Source organism: Halichoerus grypus, chromosome 11 (genome assembly GCF_964656455.1).
Source record: "Halichoerus grypus chromosome 11, mHalGry1.hap1.1, whole genome shotgun sequence".
In the NCBI taxonomy this organism is placed as follows: Eukaryota; Metazoa; Chordata; class Mammalia; order Carnivora; family Phocidae; genus Halichoerus; species Halichoerus grypus.
Genome location: NC_135722.1, coordinates 36,085,080 through 36,106,927, shown reverse-complemented (window position 1 = coordinate 36,106,927; position 21,848 = coordinate 36,085,080). Strand labels below are relative to the sequence as shown.

The 21,848-nt window shown below is 40.1% G+C and overlaps 1 protein-coding gene across 3 annotated transcripts in view; it reads left to right on the top strand.

Moving 5' to 3' along the window:
- Window positions 1–21,848, top strand: part of NELL1 (neural EGFL like 1) — a 792,671-nt gene that overhangs the window by 748,101 nt on the left and 22,722 nt on the right. For 2 of the 3 annotated variants that reach the window (XM_078058301.1, XM_078058300.1), the window contains one exon: window positions 2,850–2,990. The exons of the other annotated variant lie outside the window; for it this stretch is intronic. In XM_078058301.1, the coding sequence (XP_077914427.1) occupies window positions 2,850–2,990 (141 nt within the window). The remainder of the gene's footprint in view (window positions 1–2,849; window positions 2,991–21,848) is intronic. 3 annotated transcript variants of the gene reach the window in all.

Here is a 21,848-nt window from a genome sequence, read left to right as displayed (position 1 = left end):
AAAGAATGATATCTTGCCATACGCAATGACATGGTTGGAGCTAGAGAATATAATGCTAAGCAAAATAAGTCAGAGAAAGACAAATACCATATGATTTCACTCATATGTGGAGTTTAAGAAACATAAGTGAGCAAGCAAAAAAATAGACAAACCAAGAAACAGATTCTTAACTATAAAAAATAAACTGATGGGGGCGCCTGGGTGGCTCAGTCGTTAAGCGTCTGCCTTCGGCTCAGGTCATGATCCCAGGGTCCCGGGATCGAGCCCCGCATCGGGCTCCTCGCTCCGCGGGAAGCCTGCTTCTCCCTCTCACACTCCCCTTGCTTGTGTTACCTCTCTCGCTGTCTCTCTCTCTGTCAAATAAATAAATAAAAATCTTTAAAAAAAAATAAAAAATAAAAAATAAACTGATGGTTATTAGTATGGATGGGGGGATGGGTTAAATAGGTGATAGGGATTAAATAGTATACTTATCCTGATGAGCACTGAGTCATGTATAGAATTGTTGAATCGCTCTACTGTACACATGAAACTAATAATGTTGTATGCTAACTATACTGGAATTAAAATTAAAAACTTAAATAAAAACTTAATAAAAACTAAGGGATGCTATGTGTCAAAGAATTATATGGGCTGAATGATAATAAGTCATAAAGGAAGAAACCACAATGAGATACTACCTTACACCAGTTAGAATGTCTAAAATTAATAAGACAGGGAACAACAAATGTTGGTGAGGATGTGGAGAAAGGGCAACCCTCTTACACCGTTGGTGGGAATGCAAGCTGGTACAGCCACTCTGGAAAACAGTATGGATGTTCCTCAAGACATTAAAAATAGAGCTACTCTACGACCCAGCAATTGCACTACTAGGTATTTACCCCAAAGATACAGACATAATGAAAAGAAGGGCACATGCACCCCAATGTTCATAGCAGCAATGTCCACAATAGCCAAACTGTGGAAGGAGCTGAGATATCCTTCAACAGATGAACGGATAAAGAAGACGTGGTTCATAATACAATGGAATATTACTCAGCCATCGGAAAGGATGAATACCTACCACTTGCATTGACATGGATGGAACTGGAGGGTATTATGCTAAGTGAAATAAGTCAGTCAGTGAAAGACAATTATCATATGGTTTCACTCATATGTGGAATATAAGGAATAGCACAGAGGACCATAGGGGAAGGGAAGGAAAACTGAATGGCAAGAAATCAGAGAGGGAGACAAACCATGAGAGACTCCAGACTCTGGGAAACAAACTGAGGGTTACAGAAGGGAGGGGGGTTGGGGGAAGAGGTATCCGGATAATGGGTATTAAGGAGGACAGATGAGCACTGGTTGTTATATGCAACTAATGAATTGTTGAGCACTACATCAAAAACTAAAGATGTACTATATGTTGGCTAATTGAACATAATAAAAAAATTAAAAATAAAGGAAGAAGATGGCAGTTGGCAGAAAAGAAAAGAAAGAAAAAAAAAGAAAAAAAGAAAAGAAAAAAGCTGGATTTGCCCAGTATAAAGAGCTACAATTGTTCGCTCCTTACTTGGCTGGAATGCCACAAGATGAGACTGACAGGTTGCAAACTACATTCACAGCCCTGTGCACACCTTAGGACATGTCAAGGTAATAGCACAACTGGTAGCTGATTGCCCCTGCTCCAATGCCTACAGCAGGGCACTGCTGAAGAAGACTCCAAAATGTGTTTTATTCATTATGTGTTATATCCCAATATTAATTAGATTTCTATTTGTAGAAGACTGGCATAGTTCAGATATTTCCAGGAGACCTAGTAAAAGATTTCTAGCCAACAATGGCTATATTCCAAGAAACAATTGCATGGAGAGATCTATAAGAATGAGCTGACCCTGGCATAACAATTGATAGCTTGTCTTTCTGCAGTGGTGTCAACTCCTTGAGCTCAGAGGCAAGCCTTTGGGCTAGAGAATCTGTGCGTGATCTAAGCATTTGCTTATGTTAAAAAAAGTCAGATCCTAGAGCAAAGCCCAGAATATGACCTTTCATCAGGAATGACTGAAGAGCGTATTAAGGAGGGCACATGTTGTGATGAGGACTGGGTGTTATACGCAACTAATGAATCATTGAACACTGCATCGAAAACTAATGATGTACTACATGTTGGCTAATTGAACATAATTTAAAAAAAAAAGGAATGACTAAAGAATGAGGATCTCTGAATGACTAATCATAAATCAAGTCCTTAAGCTTGAAACGAATTGGAACAGTAGTTCCCCACCTATGCTCCCCAAAACAGTCTCACAGGACTGGTCCATCCTTCAGCCAAATAAATTTGGGAAACAGCATATTATTATTCTCCTCCCTAAGTTTTGCAGGGGGTATGAATATGATAAGTCTCTTTGATAGGGCAGTATAAAAAAATCAGTTCAACACTATTTGAGCCAGAGTTTCTTGAGCTTATTCGTTCATAGATGTTTTCAAAGAACAGCAAATAATATCTGGAATTACTTTTTTGGAAACAATGAATCCGAGAAAAGCCGTATATACTCAATACCAAAAGTGTGCCAAACATCCTCAGTTTCCTTTTCGGTTATGCAGAAGCCAACACAACATTTGTAGTTAGGATGTCTTCATGACCATCAGCTCTCATTTATTATTCAGTATATGAGAACACATCCCTAGCTTTCCATTTGTTTGAATTCTGGAAAAAAATGGGATTTGGTTCTTCCTGTAACTTTCATTTTTGGTGACTAATCACTTTTAACTGATCTGTTGACATGAACATGTTTTAGGTGTTTACTGAAAGGTTAGTGTCAAAAGAAATTAATGTCCTGGTGGGCTTGTGTTTTTCTCTGAGGCAGATATTGATGAATGCACAGAGGGAATCATTGAGTGCCACAACCATTCCCGCTGCGTTAACCTGCCAGGGTGGTACCGCTGTGAGTGCAGAAGCGGTTTCCATGACGATGGGACCTTTTCACTATCCGGGGAGTCCTGTGTTGGTAAGCAGCTTTTAGCCATGCCCTCCATCCTTCTGGCCCTTTGCAGGAGGGGCAGCCTGCTTTGGCACTCTCTTCAGCTCCCAGTGTTAAAATATGACGCTCACTGGTTAAACTCATCAGTTTTCAAATTTCCTCCCTCAACAATTCAAGGAGTAGGCCAGGGATTATGCAGTGTGGGGCTTTAGGATTTTTATATGGAAACCGGGGCAGTCAAGAGTTTCAAAGCCTGGGTCTGTGTGCCATGGCTTTTAGTTCTTTTGAAGCAAAACCATGGTGGCTTGCTGAAATTTTTAACAGTTTGAGAAACAGAAATGGGAGAAGAAGAAATACTGGTGGAATGAGAAAGTTGAGGTTAAATCCCAGCTCTCGTACTGCAAAAGGCACTGCCCCTCTCTGAATCTTTATCAGTGAAAGGGTAAAAATGGAATAATAATATATATGTGTTGCTAGGATTAAATGGGATGCCACACATTTAAAGATTGTAAGCTTTCCATTGTTGCACAAATGTAATACAGCTGCATTAACCTTATTGTTATTACCACCAGCATCCTTACTTACAAAGTCTCTTTAATCACTGTTATGCTTGAGGTTCTGTTAAATGCTGAACAGAGGAAGCTAGCAGATGGAGTTTTTTTTTTTTCACCTTCAAGACCCTACAACTTTCATGATATGCAAACAGCTGATCAAACCTGTCATTGTTTCCATGAGAACCTTGGCCAATCCATTTACATCATGTCCTGTGAATTCAACTAAATTCTTCATGTGGATTTGGAGAGACCTACAGGGCAAGCCTTCTGACCTTGGGTTCAGACTGCTGAATTAGAAAATGGGAATGTGATTTTGAAAATTTATTGTCTCTGCTCATTGCATATATATTTTTTTGAAGGTTCCTACTGAGATCCACCTAGTGTTTTTCCAACTTCTCCTCTGAGGTTGTTTCAAAGTAAAGATGAATGAGTGAACAATGGGCACACAGCATGAACTGTCCACCACTCCTGTTGAGAGGCATGCAGTATAGTTGTTAAAAGCATGGATCCCGGAGCCAAACTCCCTGCTGTCAAATTCTAGCTCTTTCATTTCTAAATAGGTTCCCGGTGGCAAGATCTTATCTAGTCCATACCTGGGTATCTCATCGGTAAAATGGAAATGTTGCTATTTAGGTTATGAGCATTGCGAGAATTAATTGTATTGACACCTGTTAATGTTCAGTAAATGTTAGTTACCATTATCTTCAGTGTTCCTGCATATTCAGCATTCTGCCCTAGGCTCTATATTTCTTCTATTCTTTTGTTTGTTTAATTTATTTTAGAGAGAGAGTGTGTGTGTGAGCTGGGGGTGGGGGTTGTGGGGGGTGGAAGGTGGTGCAGAGGGAGAGAATCTCAAGCAGACTGAGTTCAGAGCCCGACTTGGGGCTGGATCTCATGTCCCTGAGATCAGGACCTGAGTGGAAGCCAAGAGCCAGATGCTTAACTGACTGAGCCACTCAGGTGCCTTGTCACCTTAGGGACAGGTTTATAGTTATCCTGGGTCTTCAGATACTCCCTGTACATATGGCCAAGAAGTTCCATATGTGTGCAACTCTGTAAATATATGTTATGTGAATAGGAATAGATAGAATGGCAATTGTGACTGAGGAATGGAGAAAGAATATTGGCCTTGTGTGGTATTACACTGTGGCACTAAAAATAAAAATCTCATTTTTAAACACAATATTTGATCTCATTTAATGGGTGACTCTTAACATTTTGTTGCACGAAGAACCCTAGAGGTTACCTAGTTAAACCAATTTTACAACTGCCTGGAGCTGCCATGCTCTTGCACTCTTAGATGTTTTTGCCTAAGCTGTCCTCTCTGGCTGGAATGGAACAGAACTCTGAATCAAAGATAACCCTATCTTTTCCTTGATCATCTTGATTCCCATGGGAATTTCAGTTCTTTTTTCCTAATTTCAGCTTGTGTTCCACCAGGCCCCCATGAAGCATTTTTCGATGTTTTCATAGGAGTCATCACTCCTGTCCTCTTCTAGCTTTAGTTTTCTCCTGATGTATATTTCTCTGGCTTATACCATAGAAACTTGTACCACTGTACAGTTTATTTGCTCTCCAACTAGAACATGGGTGTGAAATGGACTTTATTCTTCTATCTCTCCAGTAAGACCCTCGGGTAATTGGTGTTCAGTCAATGAGGAAAATGCAACCAATTCATGTGCCCAATAAAGAAATTCAGTCTCAGAAACGGTGACACCTTGTTCCCAGCCACATAGTTGGTTTGATGCAAGTTGAGACTCAAGCCTAAGTCAAGGGTCACTCTACATCCCAGATACCCAGTGCAGTTCCAGTTTATGCCTGTTGTTCTTGTCACTCCCATAAATGTCCCTGTTAAGATGACAGATGTCATGGTCACCTCACCTGCAGATTTTTCTCTGCCATGCTGAGTGATCTGCCTGGGGGATCAGATCTCCTGCCCTCCCTGCAGAAGCACTTTTCTTCTTCCACGAACTGATCCCTGGTCTGCACAGGAAAACTACAGCAAATTGGATTCCTTGGCAAGGCAATAGAGTTGTTTTTATTAGTGACATTTTTAATTAGGGTAATTGTGAGTCTGAATGCCCCTTCATTTCCACACTTTTGGAAATATCTTTGTGAATGGGTCTTAATAAGAATAGAAATCTGGCCATTCTTCAGTTTTTCTTTGGTAGTTGAGAGTACTCTTAGTTCAGAATATTTCATGGTGCAGCAGATACATACGTCAAATCATGTCATTTTCTTATTACAACCTTCTAATGCCTTCCCATTGAATGTAAAATAAAATTCTAACTTTTCCATGTGGCCTTAGGCTTTAGGTGATATTACCTCTACCTACTTCTTAGACTTCACTCCTATAGATGTTAGCCTTTTTAATTTTTCATGCCTTGAACATAACAGTGAACTCCCCCCCCCATTTCAGAGCTTTTACCTTTGCTATTCTGTCTGGAACACCAATGCCTGTCTTGTTACAATGGCTGTCTTCTTTATATCATTCTCAGCCCAAATGCCACTCTCTGACCATTTTATCTGAAGTAGTCCTTTTCCGGTGACTTCGTTCTATCACTCTCTTTTATAACTTTCATAGCATTTTAAAATTCTCAATTTACTGGATGTATCCATGTATGTAATTGTCTCCAGCCACAAGGGTACAAATTGAGGACAGAGACCTTGTTTATGTTTTGCCACGGTGCCTCCAGCCCCTCGAGCACTGTGGGCACAAGTGGGGCATTTAATGCATGTATGTCAAATGTTTGAAGGACTAGACAATCAAAACCATATCAGCTCAGATTTATTTTCTGTTTGGTTTGACATAACTAGTTGTGTGCATGATGATTATAACATAAGATGTTAAATACCACAAAATCATGTGAGTTTTTCTTTCAGAAAAAAAAAAAAATTACTGAGAACAGTCACCACACCAGCATTGTGTTAAGTTTTCTGGGAATATGGATATGAATCAAGTAAGGTCTCTGTTCTTGAGGGATTTGTGACCTGGAATATTCTGAATCATAAAAATGCACCTTCATGGCACTGAAAATTATCACATCAGAATGAGCCCTAAATAACATCATCACTGAACTGATGCTTACATATAAAGAAATAACATCTAAAGGAATTTTAAAACCTTTTAAAAGGTGTTTTAGCAGCATGTACTCAGCTATGCTTTTTCCCAGAATAATAGTGGGAATGGCATATGTCAGAATCCAAAATGTGGCCGTTGAGGACAACTGCATGCCACTCTATGCCAGTTTTTGTTAGATAGGAATAATAACACCTGCTCTGTTGACTTCATCAGTTACTGTAAACATTGGATGTTATTGATGTCCTAAAAGCCAGCACACAAGCAAGATTCACTATTTCATGAGAAAAATGTTTAAGATTTGCCTCTCGCTCCTAAAGAAGATCGTATTATTGAAAATGACTAGTATTAGGTAGAGGCAAACAGAATCAGCATTACTGAGAGGTTTAATAGATTGTCTTTCTGTCTGCCTCTTCCTCAAATGCTTGTGTATTTTCGTAATTCCAGGAGAGATGTGCACACAAAAATTTTCCAACGGGTATTTGCAGACAGGATGACAGTGATTACCTCCAGTTGTTACTGTAAGGTGGAGGGCACTCTGTGTTTGGATGTGGTAGTTTGAGTCGGTGATTCTCAGTTGTAACATACAAGTTTCCAGCAGTCACTTTTTTATCTAGACATAGTTATCTAGGTCATCTAGAAATGAGAACAAATATATAATTAACCATGGCATATGTCAAGAGCAGAAGTTTACATATTTTGGAAAGGAGATTCAAACTCCCTTGACCTCCCTCTGTCTCCGTGATCTTGTTCCTACAAATGAGACTTTATTTTCCTCTGCTTCCTCTTCTACTGTGCATGGATCCACAAGCCTGCTCAAATCCTTCCTCCACTCTTCCCAAGCCCTTAGACTCTCTTTCCTCTACTTCTTTACTTGTATGCTTTTCCCTGACCATCCCTCTGTCCCCATTTCCAGTTGTCAAAATCCTGATGAAGTACTGCTTCCTAAACAAGTGATTCTTTTTTTTTTTTTTTAAAGATTTTATTTATTTATTTGAGAGCGAGCAGGAGCGCACACAAGTGAGCTGGAGAGGCAGAGGAAGAGGGAGAAACAGACACTCTGCTGAGCAGGGAACCCAACAGACCAGTGGATCCCAGGATCCTGGGATCATGACCTGAGTCGAAGGCAGACGTTTAACTGACTAAGCCACGCAGGCACCCCAAAACCAGTGATTCTCAAACCTGTTTCACAGTAGATTCACCTAAGTAGCTTTTTAAAAATCCTTATGATGGGCCAACACACCCTGGAGATTCTGACTCATTTGACCTCTTGTGGGACTTAGAAGTCATTGGTTTTTTTTCTTTTTAAAAAAAGTCTCCAAATGATTAGAAAGAATATTGAATCATCATAGAAAACCACTGTCATAGATTTTCTCCAATAATAATTAATCATCATAATAATAACCTCCTTTTTATGCATCCCCATAGCCATTTATTTACATCTCTCTTATGGAACTTGCCAGATCAGGCTTGTCTTCTTCATCAGTCTTTTATAGCCTGCAGTACTGTTGAGGTGTTTTGATTTCCTTTTTAGATTTGTATTGAATTAAATTGTATTGGTCAAACACTTGTTGTTATTGAACAGAATTTTCAAATCCCAGTAAAACCCATGTTGCCCGATAGAGGTACCCTAAAGGATGACATACAGCTGTTCTTATGAAACGTGGCCCCTCGGCCTCTATTACTGCTGCCTCCACAGGACCTGGTTGTGTGAGGCAGGTCCCCAGACCCTGGAGTGTGCTCTCTGATCACTAGAAATAACCCAACAAAGATTTACTTGTCCCAACAGCTGCTGCAACTGTCATCAGCTTGCAAAGCAACATAAAACAGCCAAAAAAGGTTCAGTTGGAATCTCTTGGGAAGATTTCACTTTTAACTGGTTGATAGGTCAGGACAGATTGAAATGGTCTAAGAATGGTGTGGGTTCTATCACTGCCCAGTGCCTGGTTCTCCTAGGAGTGGAGATAAAAAGGGCTAGGACCTGGAGATGCTCCCGAAGGGGTAAGAGTTACGAAGGCTTAGCAGGTGACAGCATGATACCGGAAGGGGGCAGGGGTACGCAGGTTCCAAGTGTATGTAGGCCTGGAATCGGATCCCAGCTCGGCCACTTTCTAGCTGAGCGGCATTTGGCCAGATATTTAACTTCTCTAAGGCTTAGTTCCCTTAGCATACAATGATTAAATAATACTTGCTGGTGGAATTTTTTGTAACATAAGTGTTCTCATATGCAAATATCCTGGCAAGTTGTAGATAATAATAGTCAACATTTAACCTCACTTCACCTCAAATCCCTCACCTGTCAAATGAAGACAGCAACAGTAATACTAATAAGAGCTAACATTTATTGAGAGCTTACTTGGTGCCAGACACCGCTCTAAGCAATTTACAGAAGTGCCATCCTCCTAAATTGCTGTGGAGTAATTGTGAGGATTAAATAAGCTAACATGGGGAAAAAGCATTCAGCACTTGAGTTTTAAGTGCTCAGTAGCTGTTAGCCGTTTCGTGAACCCAGCACCCACACTGTGTGCCACACTCTGGGTGGGGGAGTTTCAGGCATCACCTAATTCTGTTCTCACGACTGCCACGGGAGGAAAGGCCTCTCACTGTGACCATGGCAAAGACGAGGAAAATAAGGTCCCAGGATGAAGATAACTTGTCCCAGATTCCACAGCTGAGAAATGGCACGCAGAGACTGTAATGCGGGTTTGATCCCAAAGCTTCTGCTTTTAATATGTTAGCACTGCAATGCTTTCTGGCGAGAAGGAGGCCAGCTATGAGCCCATGGTTGAAGGAGGTGTTTTAAGCAGGGTGGCTGGAAGTCAAGGAGACACGGCAAAGAGAGAATGAGTGAGACCCAGATGGACAGTTGTTACATTCCATCTGAATCAAGAGCCCTGGCAAATTATTTTATCCAGTGGACTCGCAGTCTGTGTCTTGGTGTTTAAGACAGAGACATACACCCCAGTCTTGGGACACTTGGTGGATTTTCTCTCTTTGCACATAATAAAGAACCCACCACCCACCCCCATACAGAAAGTATTTTCAGTTACGCAGCCCCTCACCCTTCCTTGATAATATTTGGTGAGGTTTCATTGACTTCAAAATTGTTATTTGTTGCTAAAGAACTTCAGAAACTTCAGATTTGGTTTTCAGCCAGGAAATAGATTCTCTGTTATTAAGGAGTCTTCCCAAAGGCAGATGCCACCTGGCCATGGAGCTGTTTAAATTGCTTTACGCTTCTAACTAGAAACAGTATGAAGTATATTGGAGTGTGGTTTGGGGACTCAGAGGACCTCAGGTGCATGGCACACCACTGACACATGTCACTAATAGGGCTCAGATGGACAGACCAGTCACAGACAGCACCTGGGGATGGAATGGATACAAAAAAGGATCGGTAGGGGCAGGACACAGAATGGAGAGGTTAAGAACTTTTGCCAACCTCTAATAGATGTGATATTCTGGGTCCCTGAGAATGGCCTGACGGTGGACATTAACACACAGTTTGTTAAATCAGGTGAGAAGTGAGTCCCATCAGACCCTCAGGAAGCTTCCTGCTCCCCTTTCAAGTACAGTCGTACATACACACGTAAGACTGGAGCTGATCAGCACATAAGGTAAATTGAATATAGTCTGGGGACTTCCCAGGGAAGGCAAATGCACCTCCTCCGTTTTGGTGATAAATACTTCACAAAATGGTATCAGAATAGAATGCATTGCACCAAACTCGGGTATGAATCCGAGGTTCATTGGTCACCCTCAGCCTATCTACGCTGACACAACAGACCTATATACTGTTCTCCACTTCAGTTTGAAACTAAAACCAGACATTTTGGGGAATACTCTCACAGGATCTCAAACTAACTCTAGGGTCTATTCTGTAGGCCTCCATGGCCCTGTTTAGTATCTTTTCGGTGACAATGTTCAAACACCTTCCTAATGGCACCTGCAGTCAGCCAGAGAGCAGATAAAACAACTATGGACCCGTGCTTTGAAGCAGTGCTTAATGGATTGGGGAAACAGGGGACCTAAATTCTCATCCATGCGAAGATCATATGGGCAAAAAGGAAGAGGAGGAAAACCAGAAAGCTATTTAAAGAAACAAGTACAGAAACCCTCTATAAGCATACTAATGTTGTTATAAGTTTTCTATCCATAAAAATTAGCCTGCAGTGGTCTTAGCACTAAGATGGGTGGTGTGGAGGATGCAGAGAATCCTTGTCTTAGGGACTATTGTTTTTGCATCCCATAGGGACTTTAAAACACCAAGTTGAAGATAAAAATCAACATACATGTAACAACCAATAGCATTCAGAAACAGGTTATAATTAACCACAAAATTATGTGGTCAATGCTGTAAAATAGGTAATTAGGGAAAAGAGTGATCAGAGAGAATCAAGGAACAGTCATCTCAATCACATGGGGAGGATTACACTTGCAGTGGGGGAGGGTTTGCGTGTATTATTAGTAGCTAACTTGATTACTTCATATTCTAGACAATTTTCTAAAAGCTTTATGTTTTCGAACTCACTTCATCCATAAAACAACTCTGTCAGATAAATATGGTTATGATCTCTGCATAATAGACAAACTGAGGCACACTGAGATGTTCAATAAATTACTCATGGTCACACAGCTGTTTATTGGTAGAGTTATTTTTCCAGAAAGCATTAACATCTTTTCTAAGAACTGTGTACATGTATTAATATTTTTATTAAGCAACGAAATATTGCTTTGTGGCCCACTAAAGTCTTGCTGCATGAATGATAATATAAAAGCCTTATTTTTATTTATCAAATGCCAACCGTGTGCCACTTGACCTTCAAAAGCCTTTGTGAAATAGGTAGCAAATGAGGGGAAATACATCAAGTAGCATGGCCACGTGTGAAATGGCCCATGTTCTTTCTACTCTCCCGATTGCCTCAGTCAGTTACTTACTAATTGAAGATAACTTATGAAAGGATTACATTAAGTGATGATTATTCAGATAATCACGTCATTTTCTACTTCATAGTATGCTCACAGACACATCAAGTCCCTGATGTTTAAATGTGGCTTATTTTACATGTGTGTACTGAAGAAACTAAGATTTTACTCCCTGCCAGTGTATTCCAGGGATCATGACATATCTCAACAAAAGAGAGAGAGATCTAGGATGGTGCCCATCTGAGAAGTCACCTGAGCACATCAATGTGCTCCTCTGCTGAGAGGTGGCCCAGGGCTACGGGAGCTTCTAATACTGCTATGTGATGTCCAGTTGTAGTCAGGGGGAGCAGAAACTCCTGAGTCAAAATGGCAGGCGTACCTGAAGGGCTATAGCAGCGCACACGAACAAGCTGGCTCCAACTCTGTTCAGCACCTGAGGCCTGAGTGGTTTGCTGTATCCTGTCCTTGCACTGAGCTGCATTGAGCTAAGGAAGCATGATTGTGCTTTGTAGGCCCTATATTTTTTACAGAGGTCTGGGTTTTACCTGGCATAAAGAGAGAAATAACAGTGATTTTGACTAATCGAAGCTTTTTCTTCCCCCACCCTACGGTTGGCATCAGTAGTTAAAACCCAACTGGGCAAGACTTTGAGCAGAACATTTAGCAAAGTCTAGATCTAGACACTAATGCTGGGATATCTTTCAAAGAAGCATTTTAGTAGCAAATATATTTGGGAAATTCTAAATGAAATATAATTAACCTGGTTTTATTAACCACAGGACTTGTCAGAGCCTTTGCTGTATATGGTTAGTGTCCTGAATTTATTTGGCCTTAAAACCTTTTTTTTTTTTTCCTCCCAGGCATCTTGTGGATTTGGCACTCTGTAGAATATACTAACTGAAAACTCAAGGAGGAAAATAGCCTAGTCTAGGAATTTCTAGAAAATCTCATTTATTCAGTATCATTCAACAATGAGCTCCTCAAAGGAGGGTATTTTTCAAGTTCTACAACAAAAGGTTATTGAGCACACTACTTGTCCTTTAAGTACCTGTAATTTTTATACTATTATTGAATTTTGTTGTAAAGAATGTGACTTTGTGTCTATGACTTTCTTTTCTACTGTGGTCATTAAAAGTGCAAATCATTCAACTCTACTGTCCTCTAATCGAGTGATCTCCTAAAGGCTTATTGGGGTGTTGCTGGTTTGTCCCTAAGCTAAATGGTCCCAGTCTTTATATTTTTGATAAACATATTTCTCTTTGGAATGGATTTTTTGTCTCCTCTTAACCGACTGAGCCACCCAGGCGCCGCCTTTTTTTTTTTTTTAAAGATTTTATTTATTTATTTGACAGAGAGAGACACAGCGAGAGAGGGAACACAAGCAGGGGGAGTGGCAGAGGGAGAAGCAGGCTTCCCGCCGAGCAGGGAGCCCGATGTGGGGCTCGATCCCAGGACCCTGGGATCATGACCTGAGCCGAAGGCAGCCGCTTAACCGACTGTTGTCTCCTCTTCATATTGCTCACCTAACTTCTAGTTTTTTATTAATAATGTGGAAGATTGCTTTCCTTTACAGTGTGGTAAATGAAGACTCGGTAATGTGCTGTCTGGGGCACAGCAACTCAAAAGCAGTACTTAGATGCCAGGTGCTTACTTAGGCTCTGGGGATGTGAAGAGGAATGATGCAGGGTTCCAGAGGCCCTGGGGGACAATTTTGCATTGTGTGAACAGGCCCAGTGGGAGTTCTGAGAAAAGGAAACAAGCAGGGATGGGAGCTGTGAGGATGGCCTGGATGGGAGGGTCGAGTGGAGCGGTGCCTGGGCTCACAGGAGGAGTAGCAGTTGGGAAAAAGGCTGATGTGTTTCCCTGAAAGGTGCTTTGCTGTGCAGTTATGGTTTCCTTTAAATCCTCCCTGTCATTGCACACTTGGCCTTTTTTGGAAAGATCAGGTAACAATAGAGGCACTTTGATTTCCTCCTGCACAGGATCTTGAAGCTTGTAACATGCAAAATCTTCTTTATTAAGTTTGAAATGACTTGGTTTGTCATTGTCCTTGTTGTTCTTGTTACTTCCTTCCTAAACAGTTGACAGTCCCAACTGGGTGACAATAAAATGAGTGTGGTATTCCTAAAAAAGAGTTTCCTAACATTACTGTCTGTGAACTCAATTCCGTGTAGCTTAGGGCAGTGGTTCTAGAAGTATGATCAGCCAGTGTCAGCATCACCTGGGACGTCATTGGAAATGAAAACACTCTACCCCACCCCAGACCTAGCAAGTCAGCAAGTCTGGGGATTCGGCTGGTGATCTGTTTTATAATGAGCCCCATTTAGGTGATTCTGATGCCCACTCATGTTTGAGAACCACATTGCCTGGGAGGGTTCGTTGAAAGCCTTCAGAGGGCTGCGTGAATGCCCTGAAACTCAATGCAGGTTTGTGTATGTGTGTTACATGCATGTTTGGAGGAAATGGAACCACGGTGTTCACTGGGGTCTCAGATCTGACCCCAACAATGTAAAAACCACCATTGAAATACCAGGATCCAGCCTTGGTGTTTCCAGTCACCACCCTGATTTAACTTCTTGAATGTTTTTCACCTGGGGATCCACAATTTGATCTCAGGGGATGTTCACCTGCCTTTCTTAGTTTCTGAGCACTTTCTGGTATTGAATTACATGTAGGTGCCAGCTTCCTACCTCTTGAAGTTCAGTGGAAGCAATTGTTTCATTACAGAAACTTCTGGCTTGAATGTCTTAGAGCCAAAAGATCATGTCTGTGCAGCAACTCAGAGATTGGCATCTACAACTTCTTTGAAATAAATATTGAATTGTTTGTTTTAGTCTGAGGTTACTCATGTTGCTGTGAAATATTTACCTCTGGGTTTATGAGCAGGGAATTTTAAATGATTGTACTCAAACCAAACAAAGCACTGTCAACAAAAAAATCACCATTCACTTGTTCAGTGAGCATTTGTTGAGGGGGTCTGTGCTAGTCCATGTGCTAAGTCTTAGACACACAAGGAGGAATATCCTTTCAATCTGGAATGGGGAAAGAGGAAGGGGTGGGGTTTGGGGGAGGTTGAGCTGTGATTAGATATATAAGTAAATAAAAATCAGACTCTAAGGAAAAAATTACTAATTCTTTCTCGGGTCGGGGCATGTGGGGATGGCAATGTACATAGGAGTCTTTCACAGAAAATATGATTTTTTTCATTGGGTCTATAGGATAAGAAGGAATTTTTTATCTGGGAAAAATAGATATCATGATAAGCATTCCAGGCAGGAGTAGCAGTCTGATTGGAGCAGAGTCATGAAAGAGATCTAAATGTGTCCAAGTGATGGTGAAATTTCCAGGGTGGATAAAGTATTTGCTATCATATGACAGTATTGTAGGTGGGGAACAACAAGAAAGAAGCCTGGGAAATAGAGGTGGAAACCAGATTATAAAGGGTCTTGTGTTCTAAGCTAAGGCACTAAAGTTGTGAATCTTACTTCATAATATCAGTGTCTCGATGTTGTTAACATAAGTATTTATCTGTATACATTGCCATATAAATATATTATTTAGCTCTAAATACAGTAATATTTCTCACATACTTTTAAACCCTCTATCATACATAGGTCATTGTGATTTTCCACACCTGTGCCGTTTTGCTCCTCTTATTCCTTTCATTTAGAATGTCTCTTCTGAGAAAAGTGAGGCCATCACAGGTAGCTGGTGATTGATCATGACCCTTATCATACAGCTACTATGTGCTAACGTCTTGCTCCAACCCTTCCAATTAGGTGTGATTCCCCATTTTACAGGAGAAAATGAAGAACAGAGAGGTCTTTTCTCTGCCACATGATGAGTACCAATTTCTCAGCCGAGAAGTTGTGAAATGACTTACTAAAGCAGTTAGTTTGGGGACACATATACGTAAAATACAGATTTAATTGCACAAAAGTTTAATTTTGTGCAAATCCCTACATATATGACCTTGAAGCAACTCCACCTGTGTCATTTTCCTGCTAAAAAATCGTTGAGATTAGAGTGGTATGATCAGATTGTTCACCTGGCTTCTCTTTGAAGAGATGTAGGCAGAGAAAACAGTAAGATACTTTTATAATGGTCCAAACGGGAGAAATGGAGAGGAGTATGTAAGCTGCGTTACTAGGTAGATGGTTAGCCAGCCCTTGCTGGAGTCAGGCCCCTGCTGTTCTGAAGAGACTGGGACACAGGAGCCGTACACACAGGTGTTGGCTGAAACAAGCAGGAAGTTTTTTTGGCAGCCTTGAGCCTTCCCATGCACGCACTTATGGGGGCTTGAGCCTTGATTTTAGGGATGCGCTCTTGCATGTAGAAGCTATGCTAGTGTTTGTTCAAATGTTTTAATGTGGTGGGGTGGGGTACACAAAATCATTTGTGCTGAGAGTCTGCAGTGTTTATAGGCCAAGGTGGAGGCCTCATCAAGAGGAGGGCTCAGAGGAGCCAGACTGGAGTTTGCTCAAAGAGAGAATCTTTGTCAGTGGCCTCCTTTGCTTTTCTTGGAAACCAACTTAGTTTTGGTCTTTATAGTTTTACTTCCCCTCTCTAGGGTAAAAAACACAAAAAGAAAAAAAAAATTCAAAATAAACAGAACTTGTCTCCTAAAAGCCTAGAGCAGAGTGGGCTGAAATCTCTTATTCCTTGCTTCATTTTCCCTTGACTCCACAAATGCCTTCTAGATCTTTCCAGAGAATATCCCTTCAAAATAGAAGATAGCCCCAAGTCTATTTTTACTACTTAAGTTGACTAGGAGAAGAAATATGAAGAGAGGAAGAAGATCCAAGAGAAGAGATCATCCAAGAAAAGACACCACGAGATGATGTTAAGATTTATTTATAGCTTGCTAGTTCTTTCAGTAGACACTGCCCTTCTTGGCAGAATTGTCCAAATTGTTATCCTTCGTCATTGTCCTAACTCTCCTTCTACTGAGGAAGAGTTTTGGGAAGAGCTTTGACAACTTCCTAGAAGTTAGGGGCCAAAATAAAGAGTGATTGAAGGAGACAATAAATAATAGGCACGGAAGGTCTCTGAATTCTTAGGGTCTATAATCGGACCGTCTTGTTGTTTAGATTGAGACCTGGTTTTAGAATTGTACCAGTGACAATGTTTTTTTGACCTTTGATTTCTCTGTAAGTTGTAGGATGTTTCTGGTAGTAAATGAAATTACTTTGTAACCTTTCTGTGAAGAAATAATTTCTCATCTGACAACTTGTTTGAAAGAATGATTTGTCAAAATAGAGGGTTAGTTTTGGTTTTCACCCCACCTGGATTCCGCATGTGTATTTGTCACCAAGGACTTCATTTTCCAAGGCTTCAAAGCAGATAGAAAAACCATGTTTCTCTCTTCATTACTTTCTCTCTTCGGCACCTGTTTGTGAACACTCATTAAGAGAGATAAGAGATGTTTCAGTAAATATTGACTGTCCAGGAAAAACTGTTTAATTCTAAAAATTCTCTTTGTCATCCTGAAGCTGGGTTCTTCCATTCTCCTCTATCCTGCGCATAGTCTAACACTAGAATTACAAACAGTCCTACAAAGGTAAAAAGTAATCATACCAACTGGAAATGGACAAGATCTTAGAAAATATACAATTCCTATTGTTTACCAAAGAGAAAACAGAGGTCCCCAAAGGACAAGGGTTCTTTTTTAAATCACAGCTCAACCAGATTCAAATGTAACACATGTGCATGTAATTCATAGCAGGCGAAAGACACTGTAAAGGTGCTGTGGGACACACAAAGGTAAATAAAACCAGACTATTCCTTCTGAATGAATAAGGAAGTTAGAAAAGTACATCCACAGCTCTGCATATGATGTAACATAACAAAGATATAAAATTAAAGTGCAAGAGGGAAATTCTTTTCAGTTGAGGGTGAAACTTTGTTATACAATAAAATGGATATGACAATAGAACATGTATGGTTCAGTGTTAGGCATTTAGGAGCTTGTAAAAACATCACTGTTCTACTCTGGGATGCAGATGAAGCTCTACCATAACCCACCCTCTCACCTATAAGCAGATATATAAAAACATAAATCTGGGGTGTTGGCATCAATACTAGATAACCTCTCTGTGCAGTAAAATTCTCTTTGGATACAAGTATTTCAGTATTTATAGATTTTTTATTTTCTCTACTGGTCAGAATTACATTGATTTTAAACAGATTTAATCACTAGTTAAAGAAGCATGAGTTATTCATGGCAGAAAGTAAACCAACTTGGTTGATTTAGAAAGCTATTCTGCTTTTATTCTACTCTTGTTTTCTTACTTAGAAGGAATTGTTTTCTCCATCTGCAGTAGAACACCTAAATTTGTATAGCCTATAAAGGTGGTCTGTGACCAGGGCAAGTCCATGGAGTATCGAGAAACTGTATTCTTTTAATGTTAGTCACTTAATATTAACACCAGATATACTGATCAGGGCTCAGAGAGATCTTAGAGTGTTAGCATTTCTGGGTTTGGCTGGATAATGTACTGATCAAATCCATGAGAATTTGTGTGAAAATTTAGATAGAATTCAAGTGAAAATCCTCAGTGAACAGATGAAGGTGTCAGCTTAAAAAGAGCTCAGGACTGGTATGTCTTGAAATGATGGGACAGGGGAATTGAGTATGTCCTGAAATGATGGGACAGGGGAATTCATGAGATAAGATGAACACTATGAGAGGAAAAATGTAGAAACAGTATGATCAAGAACAACAATAACAGCTAATCATTTTTGAGAAATTACTACATGATAAGCATTGTACTACATGCTTACTGAAATTACCAGATTGTCCCAGGAGTTATTATTTATCCACATTTTTCAAATGTAGGATCAAGGTTCAGCGATGTTAAGTAAATTTACCAGAGTCATACAAACAATAGTTGTAGGGCTGGGACTGGGGTGCAGGTGATTCATTTGTCCCCATTTGCCTAGAAGTTTCCTAGTTGTAGCACTGAAGGTCAGCTATCTCAGGGACTCCCTCAGTCCTAGGCAAACTGGGACAACTGGTCACATTAACTGGCACCCAGAGCTGCTGGATTCCAAAGGCCAGGCTTTTAGTTGGTATGTTATACCTCTTCCACTGAGGAGAAAGAGAGCCAACAACCAGAGATGGAACCTTGGGAAATGTTAACAACTTAAAAAATTGGAGAAGTCTACAAGGTCCTTACTCGTAGGACTGTGTCTGTATTCTTTGCCTGTTTTATCCCCAGTCCCTAGCACTACGTCTAGGACAGAGTACATGCTCAGTAAATACATGTGTAGTTCGTAAATTGATGACTGGTGATTAGTGATTGGATGAATGAAGAGGTAAGAGGATGAATAGGGCAATATCATATCCCAGAAGGGTCAAGAAGAGAACACTTAGATTGAAATGGCAAATATTGCAACAAATAATTGTTACTGATTAAAGGGTGATGGGTTTGTAAACTAATGGTCATGAGAAACTTCAGGATTTAGACTTTGAGAGGGTCGCTTGGAAGCTTGCAAACATTTAGGAGAGGATGAAGATGCATAAATGGAGGTGCCTGCTGGTGGTAGACACTGGGAACCAAGAGCTGGCTCTAGGGAATAGGTAAGGAAAGGGTGAGCCCAAACAAGCTGTTGTTGTTGTTTTTTTTTCTTTTTCCTTTGCTTAAAGAGAGAGGCTACTCAATTAAAGGAAAAGGGCAAGACTCGTTGGAGAGTAACAAAATTACACACTGAGCAGTAAGAGAAACACCATAGGAAAGGGTTTCTTCCTGACTCAAGAAGGGGTGGAGGCTGGAACAAAGAAGAATTGACACTGGAAGGACATTGGAACTTCTTCCTAAGAGATGCATAGTGGCATCTCAAAGAGACCAAGCTACGGCGCACTTTTCTTTTAGTCTTTACCTTTTCAGGCTGAACGCCTCATGTTTCATTAAACTGAGATGAGTTTAAGTCCCTCATTATGCTTTTGGATCTCTTCTGATGGGTCCTGTGTGTGTCAACCCCATCTTTAATAGTCTGTGTTCTAAAAGGAACATGATATCCAATTACAGTGTGACTAGCACACAATAGAACATGGCTATCACCTCTCTTATTCTGGACCTGAAACTTTCTGTGCAGGTTACAATTTCATTAGCCTTGTGTTTTGCAAGCCACTTCAGACCTCAGATTTATCTTCTTGTTTCTTTCACTTATTTTGCTGATGTGCGCCACCGTGAAAGAAGCAATACTGCTTTAGCTATGGGAGAGGCATCTGCACCCTATCTTGTCTATCATTAATAAACCCCCAAGCTCTGTTCTCATTCCCAAGCTACTAATGCCTGGTAATGATTTCCAAGTCAGAACACACACACAGCTGGATATTCAAACCCCAGGTTAAATTTTGTTTTCTGACACATCACCTGTTTTGAGTTTGGAAGTAAGACTAGATGTGTTATGAAAGTTATTCAAGAAAGTGGAATATGGGATTATGAAAAAATTCACTCCTTTGACCTAACCGTTACCAAACCCCTGACAAAAATGTTTCCCTTGATCTCTGAAATCAACCTGCAGAACTTTTAGCTCCTGAGGCAGGTACCATTACAGTTGTTGTGCTATTAAAATTTCTGCAGAGCCACTTTTCTCAAAGGGTAGGAAAATTGTTTGGGGCTAGGTTGGGATTGGTTTGATTGCTGCTGATATAAACATTTCTGAATTGTGTTTCTTACATGCCCAAATAACCTAAGAACCTCAAATTAAAGAACAAAGCAGATTGACTAGGCACGACCAGACTTTTTTTTAAAGCAAAATTGAGTACAATAATAACAGCTTTCAGAAATTGTGAAAATGTCAATGCAAGAAAATTAGTTCTAATGTAAGCTTAGCCATAGAATTTTATTGAGGAAATTCTCATCTGAGCATGGAGCATTTAAATAATGAATTTACAAGGAGAAACACAAGGAAATCACAGAAAGCCATTACTTACAATAAGAAAAAACAAGTACACTTTAATGATTATAGATTTGAGTGTGGAATATTTTGCCTGATTTTTGTTTCATTGCCTCTTTGTCATTGGAGGGCTGTCAGATGATTTGGGTAAGTATCATGGGTGAATGTCTTTGTGTTTGCTCAGCAGAGAACAACAGTTGCAATATGTAAATAGGGTGCCTCTTCCCTTTGGATGCCTTCGGATATGTATAATAGATTAAGTTGGCTTTGTGCAGAGCAAACAGGTCTGTATTACCAAGAATATGAATGATGTCGGTTTCCATAATTGCTAACATCTGGCTTTCCATAAATCTGTTAAATTGCATGGAAGCAGAATTAGATTTCTGTGTCATAAGTAAAGCAATTACATGGAACTCTGTAGGCAATATGGTCCTATATTCAACTGTGAAATCCTTTCATTTTGGAGAAGCAAAAGCAAATCCAGATTTAGTCCCCTGCTTTTATTGCACACACTAGGTGTGTTCATCTTTATGCTCAGGTTTCTTAATTTATGAGAGGAAAACACTGCCAATATGCTTGCAACTTTGTAAATGCAAAAATAACCAAATGTTAAAAAATCAGATTATAGTTGGCCATTAATTGCCAATTTAGAGATGATTTTAGAGAAGACCATAAGTTAAAGATCCTTTTGTAGCTACTGGTTGGAATCTTGAAATTACTCTTCCAGACAATTTCTCAAGTGCTTTGTTAGTGGACCTTCCTTGTCCTTGTCCTCAAGCATTTGGCAGGAAACTGGAGTGGGGAGGGAAGAAGGAAGGTTGCCTTCCTATTTCAGTGTGGTTACTATTTTGCTATAGTTACTGTACTTTGAACCAGACTTATGGGCTTTCCCAGATGAAAACTCAACAATAAAATGTGTTCCCTGAAGGGGAAGGTTGCATTTATGTCTTATGCTTACTGAACACCCATAAGACCAAATTTTTGTAAAATAGGCTTTATAATAGTAATGAGTTTATAGACTTCCTAGATTTAAGTAAGTTAAATAAATACATTGTACAGCCACAATGCATTCTGGTGTACTTGGCACTGAGGAGAGAAAACGGAAAAAAGATTTAGTCCTTGCCCTCAATGAGCTCGCTCTCTATCTATGGGGATGGGTATATTAAATACGTAACTCCTAAGAGATAAATGCAAGGATAGCATTGCGGATAAAGTAGAGTCAATAGTGACTGTTTTGCAGAATGAGGAATGGTGATGCTTGATCCTGATTTTGAAGACTGCACAGGAATGAAGATAGCATAGGAAGGGAAGTGCTTACCTTATTAATTAGTTAATTTGTATGTCAACCCATTCCATACAGGCTAAAAAAAAGTAGAGTAGGGATGGGGTGAGCACTCCCATAATAAGAAAATGCATGTCCAA